The sequence below is a fragment of the Molossus molossus genome, unplaced genomic scaffold, assembly GCF_014108415.1.
Source record: "Molossus molossus isolate mMolMol1 unplaced genomic scaffold, mMolMol1.p scaffold_m16_p_13, whole genome shotgun sequence".
Taxonomy (NCBI): domain Eukaryota; kingdom Metazoa; phylum Chordata; class Mammalia; order Chiroptera; family Molossidae; genus Molossus; species Molossus molossus.
This window is the reverse complement of record NW_023425348.1, coordinates 74,852,023-74,868,003: the sequence shown is the minus strand read 5'-3', so window position 1 is coordinate 74,868,003 and position 15,981 is coordinate 74,852,023. Positions and strand designations below refer to the sequence as shown.

At 42.1% G+C, this 15,981-nt stretch overlaps 1 protein-coding gene across 3 annotated transcripts in view; it reads right to left on the bottom strand.

Annotated features, from left to right (window-relative positions):
* Positions 1-15,981, bottom strand: part of LOC118628133 (intraflagellar transport associated protein) — a 57,583-nt gene that overhangs the window by 30,335 nt on the left and 11,267 nt on the right. For all 3 annotated transcript variants that reach the window (XM_036258888.1, XM_036258891.1, XM_036258890.1), the window contains one exon: positions 12,322-12,477. In XM_036258888.1, coding sequence (XP_036114781.1) covers positions 12,322-12,424 — 103 coding nt within the window. In that variant the 5' untranslated portion in view covers positions 12,425-12,477. The remainder of the gene's footprint in view (positions 1-12,321; positions 12,478-15,981) is intronic.

Sequence of the window (15,981 nt, the reverse complement as noted above, 5' to 3'; positions counted from 1 at the left end):
GGAATCCGTCTCCTCTGGAATGAATCCAAGTCGGGAAAGACAGACACTAAACACCTCATACAAGACAGACTGTCGTTTCATTTTCATATAAGGAAGATAGGAGTTTGGGTTAAGATACAGTTTCCTGTTTGCATCCTTTGGGTTTAGCTGACCATTTCAAAGAAAATATTATTGTTTTATGGTTGAAAGAACATTTTGCTAAAACCATCCAGATTTGAATACATGCCCATTCAGCTGAATCTGGGGATGCAGTCTGATGATCACCCCAGTTTCAAGTTGATGATTTATTCTTTTCCATCAAGTTCAACACTATCTTTAACAACAATGAGTAAAAATAATGTTGCAAGTTAAAGAGAAATGCATACAAAACAAATATTGTTTAAATCACCTAATTAAAGGTTGGTCATGACCATCTTAAAGGTTTATATGGTTACTATAAAGTTCTCTGCTTATGTTTTGTAAAAGTTCAAAATTCCATTTGCCTAAGAAAGTTCACCTCTCGCCCTGGCCAGATTGGTTCAGCGGTTAAAGCATTGGCCCGTATACCAATGAGTCGTGAGTTCGATTCTGATCAAGGGCCGCACCTTGGTTGCGGTTCGTCCCTGGCCCTGGTTGGGGTTGTGGGGAAGGCAACCAGTTGATGTGTCCTTCTCGTATCAATGTCTTTCTCTCTCTCTCTCTCTCTCTCTCTCTCTCTCTCTCTCTCTCTCTCCCTGCCTCCCTCCCTCCCTCTCTCCCACTCTATCTGAAGATAAATAGAAAAATATCCTCAGGTGAGGATTAAAACAAAACAAAAAAAGAAGAAAGTTCACCTCTCTAATTTACATGTACATATAAAATACATATGTACAGTGATACCTCGGTTCTCGAACGCCTTGGTTTTCGACCAAATCAGGATTCGAGAAACTTTTGTCTCGGAATCCGAACAAATATTTGGAACTCGAACTTCCGAGTTGAGCCGAATGGCGTTCATTCAGCTCAGCGCGCCTTGCTTGTGTCATCAGTGTGAGTGCAGAGAGAGAGTCACGCTTTGTGGAGTCCGCTTTCCTATTGGGTTTCATTGCTTCGGTTCTCGAACAATTCGGTTCTCGACCATCCTCCTGGAACGAATTATGTTCGAGAACCGAGGTATCACTGTATACTGTATAATATATATGTCGAAAAGAGAATTTAAAAAATGATTTTTTTATTTGTACATAAATCGAATTTAGAAACTTCTCATAATATCTTACTTCACTGAAAAATACCAGGAAAAGGTACTTATTGTAACAAAATATGATGCACTAAAAACACTGCCCAAGAGAAATTTAATGATCGTAATTCAAAATGCTGTAAAGACTTAAACAGATTTTCTTTTCTTATCCAATTACACCTAACTACAGCAGACACAGCAAACACAAGAATATCTTTGGACCAAATATTCATGGGTAGAATAAAAATGAATTGTAATAACTGCAGCTGGAGATTTCTGCTAATGTATCTGAAAACAAAATGGTTCCATCAGCTCAAAATCCATCATAATTGGAGGGAAGAAATTTCCTTCTGTGACTGAAACAGCATTTTTATGTGTTTCATAATCTGTCAATTTATTCCCTAAGTGTAGTGATTTAGTGATGACAAAAGAAATAGAGAAACAAATGAAAATTGCTTAATTACAGTTTGCAGATGTTCTCCCAAAGAGAAAGAACAGGTTAATGCTACTAATGCTGTTTCTTCCATAGGACTGTTCTATAAATTACAATACTCTTTTTCTCTTCCAGTGTTCTATGTGATATTTGATGTTATGTTGTGATAAAGGAGTCACATATAGATAGCTACTGAATTTATGATCAGTATAAAACCATAAGCTTTTTTTTTTTTTTTCTCTTCCTTTTATCCTTTGAAGCAATACCAAAGAAAGAACCCATCAATAAAAAGCTTTAAAATAACACCATATCCTTCTTCTCTCCCTTGGGATGTCAGATTAATTAGGTGAGTTTCTTAATTTCCTTGTTGCTTTTCCTGGCAAGTCCTCTTATGATGCCTTCTACAAATTTCTCCTGAGGTCAACATCCCAATAGCCCATGTCTTAAGTTGCAATATGTTTATTGCTACCTGCTGTGTTCTTTTCAATTGTGTGCTACACTGTTCAACTCACGCTTGCAAGAGTGTTTCCAGAATTGCTTTTTTTTTTTTTTCTTCAATGTGGCTAACGATAAAAAGGAAACAGAAAGACACTGCAAATGGCCTGTGAACTAAAAACACCACTGAAAACACCACTCAATATTCAGCAGGGAATTAAATGACTGATAACAACAGCACAGAAACTGTGGCTTAGGTACCACCTGGAAGGGTAAAGCTGGCCAGTTCGTTTCCAACTTCCTCCGGCAGACAATCTGCCAGTTGCAAGGGCATCAAAACAATGTGAAGCCCACTGGTCTCTCTCTTAGGTTCTGCAGAAAACAACTGCAAAAGGCTGCCCATCAAGGAGCACTTTTTTGTTCTTGTGTTTTCTTTCATAAGAGAAAGACATTTTTATGCTCGGCTGAAAGTCCTTTCCTACTTGAAATTGGTAAGAGGGCCAGCAGCTTCCTAGTTTTCTCTGTGGTGTTTTTCTGCAGCGGACTTTAAATGCATTCTTCAGAGTAGGAAAAGACTCTTTGTACTGCTATGGAAGCGTAAAGATGCGTTTCTAACATTCCAATTCGAAACAGCTTTGGGGACCAAGATGATGTGTCAGCTGTGGAAACGTGTTGTCGTGCGCTGTCACCAGTTTCCTTTTTAATTACATTTTTAGACGCTGTCAAGTGTGAGTAGTGATACTCCTTTGGCTGAAATGACAACTCAAAGTGTATCAGTCTGGAAATGTAAACCAAATCCCAGCCCAAGATTCTAAGATCTGGACAGAACACACGCTCAATGAGGAAAAAAATAAAACTCCTGTAATGAGAACTGTGGCCTGGGTGCTAAGATACTTGTGACTGGTCTTTGCCTCTTTGTTCTCCCTAATCCTCTGTCAGTCACCTGCTCAGCCTCCAGCTTGTCATCTGACTCCAATTGTCTCTTTCCTTCTTGCGTCTACCTTTCCAAATAACGTGCACGCACACGTGTGTTTAAATTCTAAGACTCCCAGTTAGCTAGTGTCTCACATGCGCGGCACAGCCCACTTTGCAGGCTCTCCTTCCTGTCTATCCATTCAATGTGAATGTTCTTTGGGGCTCAGCCTCAGGCAGTCCCGTCCGTCTTTCCATCATTCTGACTTCTCTTATTTTCTTTAGATTTCATTTCTTTAACAAATATTTATTAAGCATCTACTTACTCCATATTACCAGGCACCGTTTTAGGCACTGGAGGAATAACGGTGAACAAAACCCACAAGCAGCCAGGCCTCATGACGCCTACACTCTAGAAAAGATAGAATAGCCCTGTCTTGAGGGGGCACATCCATTCCTATGGCTCGTACCACCTGCACGCCAGTGGCTCCCAGATCCGGAGAACTGCCCAGTGCTGGAAGCAAGGCAGGAAGGAGGAGTGGGGCGGAGCAGGGGCTCCGGGCCACGAGCATCGAGCATCCGAGCATTCGCAGGTAATACAATGCCACCGCTAACTAGTTACATGACCTTGGGCAGGTCTGTTAGGCCTGCCATCCAAAATCACCACGGGCTGGTGACATAAACAACAGGCATGTATTTCCCAACAACTCTGGAGGCTGAAAGTTCAGATCAAGGTGTTGCCAGGTTCGGTTTCTCCTGAGGTGCCCCCTCCTTGGCTGCTCCCTTGCTGTGTCCTGCAGCCTTTTCTCTCTGTGTGCACTCCCCCATGTCTCTCTCGTGAGGACACCAGTCATACTGGGCTAGGACCCACTCGTATGACCACATTTAATCTTTTTTTTTCTTTATTGATGTTAGAAAGAGAGAGAAATGAAGGGGAGGGGGAGAGAAACATTGATGAGAGAGAACATGGACTGGCTGCCTCCTGCATGCCCCCCACTGGGGATCAGGCCCACAACCTGGGCATGTGCCCTGACTGGAAATCAAACCGGTGACCTCTTGGTGCTTGGGTCGACACTCAGCCACTGCGCCACACCAGCCGGGCTGACCTCACTTAATCTTAATTACCTCTTTAAAGACCCTAAATCTAAATAGAGTCACATTGGCAGTTAAGACTTCAATGAATAAATTTTAAGGGGATGAACTCAGTCCATAACAGCAAGTTACTTGTCCTTAAGCCTTGGTTTCCTCATCTGTAAATTGGGAATAATAAAAATTAAAATGTAAAAATATTCACTATGTTATTATAAGGATTAATTAAAATGGTCCAAGTAAAGGACTAAGCATAAAACCTAGTACTTAATAAATGTGACCTGCTTATCAATAATAATATTAGACTAGATTTCTTACAATCTCACAACCCCAGATGTCTCTGGGGAAGGGGTATGGTGAGTGATACAGAGGGGGGCAGAAGTGTGAAGTCTGAATGCTTGACTGGACCTCAGGCAAACTGCTCATCTCTCGGAGCTTTACAAAGGAATAGTCATCGCTATTGCGATTACCAATCGCATCCTTGTGACAAATAAATGACTCGAGACAAGTGCGCAGTGAATACACCAGTGAACGAATCGAAAATAAAGAGCCCTGGGCTGCCTCTTCCAGGCTACAGTTTAGACAGAAAGAAACCCTGGGCGTCGAGCGGTGTCCTCAAGGAGCGCGGGCGGCCCTGCTTCGCGGGGACTGCGTTTTCGCAGGTGTGCTCAGAACCAGCGGGGCGCCGGACCCCTCGCCGTGGAGTCTCTCGTTAACAAGCCCGGGACAGTGTCTGGAAATGTGTATTTTTATAGAAGTTTGCTATTATAAACGCCTTTCTGAGTATCAGTCGAGTCTGAAACGACTGGCCTATAGGAGCTGCCCAGAAGCACAGTGTAAGCCACATGCGCAGTTCAACGTTTTTACGCAACCATATTTTAAGAAGTTAAAAATAAAACTGAAGTTAATTTTAATGATATATTTTATTTAAGCTAAATTACTGTCCTCTCAAATGTAGTAAAAAAATATTACTGAGATATTTACATCCGATTTTTATACTGTCTTCAAATTCCTGTGCACATTTTATCTCTCAGTCCAAATGCAGAATTTTCATCAGAAATACTTAGTCTGCATTTATAATTCATAAAATACACAGTTTAAAAAATTGATTCACAAGTTGTCCCAAACACATTTAAAAGGTTTCCAGTAACTAAATTGAATATCAGTGTTTTAATTTAAATTTAAATTAATTAAAATTAAGAAAAATTTAAAACTCAGTTCCTGGGTAGCACTAGCCACAGTTCAAATGCTCAGTAGCCACGCGTGGCCAGTGGCTGCCGTGCTGGACAGTGCAGGCCTCGTGACCACAGATCACGTGGCAAGTGTGCATTTGTGAAATCTGAAATGGTGCTCGACCACTGGCAAAGCCCTTTAAGGAACAAAATGAGAAGGAAGTAAGAAGTATAGATTAAACTCTTGTGATTACATAAGATTATTAAAATCTAAGAAAAGCTGAAACCTATTTAGAGGTTCTGAAATAAGAGTTTCAAAGATTTTCATTGGCACAATTGAAGGTCAGAGCACCACCAGTGTTACTAAAGCCACAGGCATGGCCATTGGCACTGACCATTCAGACATGCAATGTTCTACTTACGGGGGTATTTCATTCAAACGTTAACAAGTAGGGCTCTGGACAGTGTGGCTCAGCGGTTAGAGCGTCAGCCTGCAGACCAAAGCGTCCCAGGTTCGACTGCAGCCAAGGGCACGTCCCTCAGCTGCGGTTTGTCCCAGGCCCTGGTCAGGGTCGTACAGGAGGCAACTAGTCCGTGTAATTCTGTCACATCAATGTTACTCTCTCTCTCCTTTCCTCCCTCCCACTCTATCTGAAGATAAATGGAAAAATATCCTTGGGTGAGTGTTAAGAAAAAAAAAAATGCTAACTAGTAGGAAGGCAAAAGAAAGGGTGAGTTGATAGGACATTTTTTCAAATATATGTGGAAAGAACAGTAAAATGCTAAAAGCACAAAGTATTGCAGGGGAAATGAAAACAGCTTAAAGAAAACTGGAGACAAAATTAAACATTAAAATTAGATACAAAACCTTTGATCTGGACACAGGAAAACAGGCTAAAGTGGATCCATACAGGCTAAAGTGGTGATACAGAAACTGGTAAAATCACTCGGGCAACTGGGTACTGAGTTTTTAAGAATGACATGGGAGGATGAAAAACAAAGACTTGCTTAAGAGTTAATCATAACATCACAGTAGATTCATTGCAATTTCTAAACTATTTTAAGCTGAATAGTTGGTAAAGTGGGAAACTTTAATGAAAATTAATCATTTAGCCTGAAACACAAAATCCTAGCAATAATAGGGTGAGAGAGAGAGAGAGACTGAGAATTGCATGTCACTACTGAAACCCCCCAAGGTTAGTATATGTGACAAAGTGGAGTTGAAAAGATTGAATGTCAACTTCTAGGTCACTGGCTTCTTACACATACACCTTCTGTGCGACGGCAGAATGAGCAGTAACTACCACTCTAAATGGTGGGAGCAAATGCTTCCCAAATTAGATTGTGTGGTAATCTCGGTGTGCAAGGGAATTTTTAAAAACTGCCTTTTTCTTTCAGCAGTTTAGAAATAACTAATCCTTATTAAAGCAAGGGTACATCTCCATCTTGAAAACATTATTTAAACCTATTATTAAAAGTTTGTGTGTGTGTGTGTGTGTGTGTGTATCAGCACTAAAACAAATGGGACCATGATCCAAAAGCACTGTCACCAATGGAAGCATTTTTAACATCTTTCAAATTCTTCTGTTATCGATCGAACACCTCTGCACTCTGATGTTTAGGACCCAAGGTAAGTGTGGCTCAGTCGTTATCCCACACTCACCCAGCAGCCTCTCAGCGGGTAGACTTTCTCTGGAGTACGGGCTGAACGGCCCTCCTGAGAGCTTTCACGAAGCTCTGTGCAGCTCTGCATTATGGCACTTATCATACATTAGCATAATTTCTGGTTTGCTTATTTCTCTCTCACACTGGACTATGTAAGTGCTTGAGAACACTATTTATTTTTGGATCCTCAGCACCTAAAATAATACCTAGACCACAAGGAGATACTCAGAGAATGAATGAATGCATTAACAGAAAATCAAACAGAAGTCTTCACATCTAGGTTTTTATCACCTAAGAAAATGACAGCAATATGACAGATAAGGAGGAAGAGCACTTTTCCCTTCAGATGGACGTTCTAAAAAGGCCTATATATTAATACCATTTACTACAATTGAGATACCGAAGATGGAAACTTAGCATCTCATTTTTATCCACAGTAATGTCAACAATATAATAACGTCTTCACCAACAAAAAATAAAACCAAATCTGCATTCTGATTTTCTAACATAAATCTTACAGCTTGGTCTTCCTCTCTTGAACCAAAAACACTATTGAGAATTCAACTATAACTGTCTCTTTTTTTGTTGTTGTTTTGTTTTTGTTTTTTTAAATCTTTATTGTTGGATGTAAAATGTGTTACAGATGTTCCACATTTTTCCCCCATTGACCCCCTCCTCCCCACTCCCGCCCCCTCCCGCCTTTTCCCACACTATTGTCTGTGTCCATTGGTTATGCATATAAGTTCTTTGATTTATTTCTTCCCACCCACCCCCAACCCCTTTCCCTTTGAGGTTTGTCAGTCTAGCAATGAATTTGTGCCCCTTCACCTTTTCACCCAATCCCCCAACCCCCTTCCCAACTGGCAACCAACAAAATGTTCTCTGTATCTATGAGAATGTTTCTGTTCTTCCTGTTCATTCTGTTTGTAGATTCCATTGTTGATAGATATGTATTCATTGCCATTTTGTTTGTTCATACATTTTATCTTTTTCTTCAAAAAGATCCTTCATCATTTCATATAATAACGGTTTGGTGGTGATGAAATCCTTTAACTTTTTCTGGTCTGGGAAAGTCTTTATATGGCCATTGATTCTAAATGACAGCTTTGCAGGATAGAGTAATCTTGGTTGTAGGTTCTTGCTTTTCATCACTCTGAATATTTCTTGCCACTCCCTTCTGGCCTGCCAAGTTTCTTTTGAGAAATCAGCTGACAGCCTTATGGGAACTCCCTTGTAGCTAACTAGCTGCCTTTCTCTTGCTGCTTTTAAGATTCTCTCTGTCTTAAACCTTTTGTATTTTGATGATGCTGTGTCTTGGTGTGGGCCTCTTGGGGGTCATCTTGTTTGGGACTCTCTGTGCTTCCTGGACTTGTATGTCTGTTTCCTTCACCCAGTTAGGAAAGTTTTCTGCCATTATTGTTTCAAACAGGTTTTTGATTTCTTGTTCTCGCTCTTCTCCTTCTGGCACCCCCAAGATGCGAATGTTGGCATGCTTGAAGTTGTCCTTACACTATCCTCATTTTTTTGGATTCTTTTTTCTTTTTGCTGTTCTAATTGGGCATTTTTTGCTTCCTTATATTCTAAATCGATGGTTTGCTCCTTGGATTTACGTACTCTATTATTGAAGCTGTGTAAATTATTCTTTATTTCAGTTAATGCCTCCTTCAATTCTAACTGTGCATCCATAATTTCTGACTGGTCCTTTTTTATGCTCTTGAGGCCCTCCCTAAGTTCACTGAGGTTCTCACTAAGTTCATTGAGCATCCTTATAAGCAGTATTTTGAACTCAGCATCTGTTATGGTGCTTATCTCCATTTCGCTTAGTTCTTTTCCTAGGGTTTTGTTCTGTTCTTTCATTAGGGACCTGTTTCTTTGTCTACTCATTTTGGCTGCCTCCCTGTGTTTGTTTCTGTGTATTACTTAACAAGAGGTATGGGGCTAGCTGAGACCAGATGCTGCTCGTTTGAAAGAATTTAGGAAAACCTGAAGCAGGATCCAAGACCGGCCAATCCTATGGTTAAGCAAGTGGCAACAGCTTGGGTGGGCCTGAAAGTTGGGTGGGGCGGGGCCTCAGGAGTCACCAGGGCGGGGCTACCAGTGTGAGCCAGGTTGCTGGAATCCCAGATATGGCTTCTGTCTGCCACCCCCGGGAAGGGCTCACCAAAGGAACAAAGGCCTCTGACAGCACGTTTGTCCCGGAGAAAGCCCCCTCTCCAGCCTTCCCTCCAGTGCCAAACAGCTCAGTTCTTCCCTGTGTGTCTCTGGCGCCCCTCGAGCTGCCTCCCCTCCGAGCTTAGAGGGAGAGAGTCCGATAAGTCTGTGCGCGGGCCCTTTAAGGAGCTGCCTGGGGCTCCAGCCCCTCAGCCTCCCTGAGCCTCAGTTCCCGCTGGTTTTCCAGCCAGAAGTGATGGGGATTCTCTTCCTGGCACTGGAACCCTTAGCGGGGCACCTGGTGTGGGAGGGGACCCCTCAGTCCTCAGGGAGGACCTTCCCAGCCGAGGTGTCCTCCTGATTCGTATCCCCACACGTGGGTGTGGGCCCAGGCTGTCCCCTCCGCCCTCCTACAGTCTGGATGTGGCTGCTGCTTTAATCCCGTAGCTGTAGGACTTCCATCCAGCTCGATTTCAGGCGGTTTTGAATGATGGTTGTTCTGTAGTTTAGTTGTACCTTTGATGTGGGTGTGGGAGGACGCGATACCGCGTTTACCTACCCGCCGTCTAGACCGGAAGTTATAACTGTCTCTTTAAATGTATAATTAATATGTCTCTTTAAAGATTTTGATAGAATATTTTATTTATTATCAAATATATACCTCTTTTAAAAAACCAGAGCTGTTCTAAAAAACAAAAAAACCGCAAAATCTGATCAACATAAATGTACTGTAGTGAGAATTATGCTATATAATATTAACAGTTTCCAACTGATTTCCAAGAGTTGGAAGCAGTAATGTGAACATCTTTCAATAAAGCTATAGTTTAATTTTTTCCAGGGAAATATTTTTAATAGGATTACTGATCCTTTTAACACTCTTAGAAAGAAAATGACTCCCATGAGCACTCTGGCGTATAGCTATTATAAAATTAAATAGAACAGTCAATCTGTAGAAATGGGAATGGACTTGAGGACCTAAACCTACTACAGAAATGCACGTAAGTATGCACGGTGCTAACCACGCATAATCTTTAACAGGGAACAGATTCCACTACGTAGCAGCAAAACGACCGAACACACAGAGAAATGAAGGGCTGAAGAGAAGGGGAAGACTTTGTAGAGATGGCTTTCACGTTTTCCTGAAGCCGAACGAACCATTTTCACTCGGATCAGCCTGCTGTCACTCAACTCTTAGGCCTGTCCCCAGTCCTGCTGGGCTTTTCAGAAGGCATTTAAATGTTTCTGGAGGAGGAGGATGCTTACTGATTTAAGACACATTTTTGCACTCACAATTCTTTGTGCTTTAAGAGGAATTTTTTCAGGTCATTAGTTTATAATGAGAATGGTGCCTCGGGATATTTTGAAAGGAGAAAAAAAATAAAAAAGCTAGTGAGCTTTGAGATGCAGTTTATGTTATTTGCATCATCATTTATTTCATCTCAATTTGGGGCCCAAAACTAAACTCAAAATAAGTGAACACATGTGCCACAGTGTCTGTCTCAGCATGTAATGATCATACAGAAATCTGAAAAGAGAACAGACCCCTTATCCCCAAAACAAAAATATTATAAATAACCCCCTTAAAGCATCCAAGTCCTTGCAAGTTCTTCCTCTTCCATAGTACAAAAATAAAATCAGCTTTACAAACAATGTCAAGTATCAAAACGCCAAACGCCATTGCATAAACTCTGTTGGTTTTACTCTTGTCTACACACACACACACACACACACACACACACTCCCAGTCACTGCATACTGGCATGCTGGGCTCCAGTAACTATGGAACTAAATCGTTAGCCTCAAAGCAAGCAAGCATCTTCCTAAACCCCAGTTCCTAAACTCAGGTGATTTGGCCATTATCATGATGAATTTGATCTACATATCATGTCAAAATAGATCATTCACAGTCCTAAAGTTAACTAGAGAGTTTCTAAATTCTCCGTTTACCTTTAGTGTAAACCAAACCACAGCCCACAGCTTTTAGGTGTAAACAAAACAGTTATCGATATTCCAGCTGTTTTGTACCACAAAAGAAACAGCTTAGAATCACTTTTCCTTTTCTTCATGTTGACTACCCTACCTTCAGATTTGTTAAGGACTCATGAATCATGACTTAAAATCATAAAGTCAAGCATCTTGAGTGTCATGAACTGGAAGATTTGAAACTTCCTGTTCTCATTCTGGGGTACAGGTTAGAATCCCCAGAGGAACTTTTACAAACTACTGATTCCTAGGCCCCAGCTAAGATTTAGAGTGAACCCTAGTATCCATAAGCTCTAAAAGTTCCCCTGGTGAGTCCAATATGCAGCTAAATGGAGAACCAATGGTCTCACAAATGTGGACCAATGACCCAGAAGGGCCCGAGGTTGAGATCAAGCCAGGGCGATCTGAAGCAGGATTCACAATACAGATTACAAGCTCAGCTGCCTACGGGAACCACTTAAGTAAGTGGCGCAGGCCATGTAGACACACCTGAGCTCCAGCTGACATTGCCATCAGGGAAATAACTGGGAACAGATTTTCTCACTTAATCGGAAAGAAACACAGATCAAGATTTTTATGTAAAAATTTCCAGCTTTGAAAAAAACCAATACAGTAGGTGGCAAACAAAACACATCATGAAACACACAACACAGGTTTGGACTTTCAGCTTCAGTTAATCACTTCTAGTCTAAAGGGTGGTTTCCATTGCAGGAAATCATAACAGCACCACCATCATCCTCCTCATCATCATCCTCCTCATCATCCCAACAACAACAATACCCGGATCTCATTAAGTACTTATATGTCAGCCACTATGCTAAGAGCTTTACAGATTATCTCAATTCACTTGCACCAACCTCTGAGGATCCTCTTTCCCTGATAACCATCCCACCCGAGGTCACACAGCCAGAAAGTGGCGATGTCAGGGTACACATGTGTGCAGTGTAACTCCACCGCCTATATACTACGATGTAGATCTTTAAAGTTTTAAATATGCTTTTAAAACCCTCCACTGTTTGCACTTGGGTTTCTTCAAAAATAATACTGATTTCTCAGGCCCCTTTTAGTTCTCAAATTCAATAGTTCTGACTTCATAATACAGCTGTTGGTTGCATTAAAATGTTGACATTTACATGTATCAGCCCGAATGCCTAATAGGAATGCCTGATCAAAGGAGTGGAATGAATGAATGCTCATTAAGTAGTCTTTCTGAGAAGGCAGCAAAGGCATAACATTATAATAATATTCTTTATCTCTACGGCTATAGGAAGTTTACTTTCCCATTTTACCTTGTGAAAGGTGAGTAAAGGTGCTCAGAAATTCTTCATACGTTTGCTCATGACAATTAACAAACTTATCCAAGACTTCTTCAATTATTTGATCTTCATCCATGATCTCCAGCTCTGCTATCTGGGCAAGCACTCCTATTCACGAGGCCACTCTATCTGTGAAACAAAGAAAAACATGAGCTAGAGAGAGGCATGTGGTACCAGCCTCTCTGAAAACCCTCTAATGGCAGGTGAAAGAATGCCAAGACCCCAACAGGACAGATCAGGAAAGTTACTGCAGCAATAAATAAGCTCTAGTTCAAGAGACCAGCGTGTATTCATGTCTTGGCTTCGGGGCTGCTGTCACCATTCTGGTTCTGCTTCCGTTTCCTCATTCCCATCTCCTGAATTCACATGTCCTCTCATCTTTGTACCCCAAATGTTTAACAGCCCAGGAAAGGGCACAGAGCGCAGGCAGACGGTGTCAAGCTGAAATCACAGACTATCTCTGGCTTATGGCGGTGCTTTTCGCTGTACCGGTGGTGTGAAGGCAATAAGACTTCAGGAAACCATATTTCAGATCCGCATGTTGGGCTCTTCCTGGGCTAACGATATGCAGGGCGATGCTCCTTCGTGGTGCTGAGCTGTGACAAAGGCCGCAGCTCCCAGCCAGCCACCCGATTGTGAAGGTAAACAAGTGCTGGTGTAGTGTTAGATGCGTTTTCAACTTACAGTATTTTCACAAGCTTATGATGGGTTTATCTTGATGTGACCCTGTGGTAAGTCAAGGAGTATCCGTTCTCATTTGAGCAGGTCCTCTAGTCCAATGTGGCTGGAAACTGGCAAAATACTCATATAAAGGTGCCCAATCACTTCCCCTGTGCTGTACCTGACGCAGCGGCAAGTCCCTCGCCCTCCCGACCCATCGGCCGGGAAGAGGCCTCACACTGCCTACATTCCTTTAAAGCAGGCCACCCAAAATGAAGACAAGACCCAGAAATGGTCTGCGACTGTGAGACATGACTGCCTCCCACGGTCCCGATATTGCGCTCCTGCTGTGAAGCTGCAGACCACGCTCACGTTGCCGGTGCCCCTCCGCGGTGTCAGTTCGCCTCTCGGCTAACGGACCGCCTGTCCGCCTGTCCGCCTGTCGGCCAAGACGCAATGCCTCCGTCACGCGTCTGAACTTCCTTTACTGACATTTCACCTTGTTCAAGCCCATTCACTGTGCGGAATGTGGTCTCACGTAGCTCTGGGGACAGTGCTATCTACAAAAAGCAGAGGAGTAATGACTGCCGAAGTAGCTAGTAAGATTCCTGGGGGATCATGAAAAGGAGGGGTCCTCCTATACTGTAGAGCAGACAGAGAAAGCACCAAGATTCTTATCTTTTTCTAAAGTGAGAGTAAAAATCTGCCAATAGTAACTGTACGTATTTGGTATGTATCAAAAAGCTCAGAAAGAAAAAAAAAAATGCCCAACTTCATTGGGTGGCAAAACCTGATCTGAATTAACATGAAAGTATTTATAGCTTCTATTTACTTCATTCAGTGTAACTATTCAGATATTTCCCTGCAGAAATACTAATTGGCTTACTTTTGAGATGCTTTCCAAGAAAGACCCCACTGGAGATTTTGTGTAATAAGTGGCATTTGCCCTGATTCCCTTTCTAAACGCCAAAAAATTCTGGATTCTGCAGTACATCTGACCCCAAGGGTCTTAAATGAAGAACCGTGGAGCTGCGTGCGCCTCACGGGATCCGACGAGGGTTCATCGAACGCACGGCACCTCAAGGAACGTTAGCCGGTGGTCGCGGTGATGACAATGGACCCGCCTCCACGATCTGTCCTCCGCCTACACAAGGACGTCCTTTGACAGTCACTCCTCTGCCTTTGAAGGCGCTGCTGTGACCTCGAGAAAAATGAAGATAATTCCTCATGCGTTACAACCCTAGATAAAACATGGTGCTGGTAAAAGACCGGGTGAAAATTAAATGTGCAGCTCTGTACCAACTCAAAGAAAGAAACTGCTCCAAACTGTTCCAAACTATCTGTACCTCTTAATTAGATGTAGAAAAAAAGCATTAGTTAAGGTTTATGCAGATTTACTTGCAACACTGCCAAAATTTAATCAATTACATTTGAAACTGCTAGACAAAACGTGAAGATAAATAAAATGAAAAGTGGCTATAACTTCACTATCAGTAGGACATGTGCTTGATTCCAAGAATGTCAGTGTTCATCTGATTTTCCAGAACTGGACCCCAACAAAATTCTAACACTGTCCTAGACCCTCACAGCAGCCCAGGGCACCCACTTCCACGAGCAAACACCACACAGCAGCAGTCAGCTGGGTCTGAGATTGCTGTACGCGTCTCCTTTAAGAGCGACGACAGAAATTCCTTTAAACCTTTCCAATTCACAAACCGGAATGTTTTGAGTATTTAGCCTTAACACACGTCCGCTTTACTAAGGGCAAATAATTAACAGACTGTGCACAGCACAAATTCAAAATCCTTCAAGACCTTTAATTTTCTTCATGTGATTATCACAATACAGAAGAAGTTATGTTTTCATTGACTTTTATAAGACTTCTAGAAAATCCACTTTCGCAAAATGCCATTATTTAAAGCATTTAACAAACATCCATCTCCAAATTTAGAACTTTCCCTGTCTGTAAAAATACAAACAACCGAGTGTCACACGTCCCCGGGGACTGACAGGGCAGATCATCATTTACCAGACAGTCCAGTGGTTTATGCAAATCCTAGCGGTTTTCTGAAAGGAAGCAATGCTTTTTCAGTTACTATTCACATGTGTTTGTGTTTTGATCATAAAGTATTTTTCTAAAAGAAAGAAGGGGAGGGGGGGAGACACTTACTAGATAACGAGATTCTTTGTTTTGGTTTGGTTTTTATGTTGTGAGGCTTTGAGCTCCACACGAAAGACCCAGAACATATTATGATGGTAAGTAAATGTGCATGAATATCTACTGGTAAATCATAGGTAACACTTTCACAATCACAGCCTCCAGTAGGAAACACGGGGAGGAAGCGTTGCTCCGCTTGGACTACTAAACAACACGCGAAAGCCACAGGCTTGGTGAGGACAGGATTCTCTTACCCAGTCGCTGAGAGACAGCAAAGGAACCGCATAACCCTCCCGGGGTCCTATTTTCTACAACCACCCACGCCAGTTGGTGTAGTGTGCTCTCTGAAAGGATACCATTACGAATTGTGGTGTGCCGAATTACCACCACTGATTTCGTACATCTTTGATGTTTCCCTTCAGATCCCTGCCTGATGCAACTTACTACACCAAGTGCAACTTTCAGAGACAAGAGTCACAGGCTCACGAAACAGGATGCCATGAGCTAGCCTCCTGTCAGCGTGCTTAAGCCTGCTTTTCACTGCACAGAGAGGTGTGTCTCCACAGAAAGATTTTTTTTTTAAAACACTGGGAGGCTTACCACTGATACATAAAAATAATAACGAGCACGTTTTTAAAGAATTGTGCAGGGACTATCAGAACCCACTTCCTCAAGTGTGCATAGTTCTTTCTGCTCAACAAAAATCTCCCGCCTGTGCTAAAAGGTAAGATGGGATATTATCAGAATAAGTCTCCTTGCCTAAGGAGATGAAACACAACCTTGGTACTTCAAGGATGCATCTGCTTATATATATA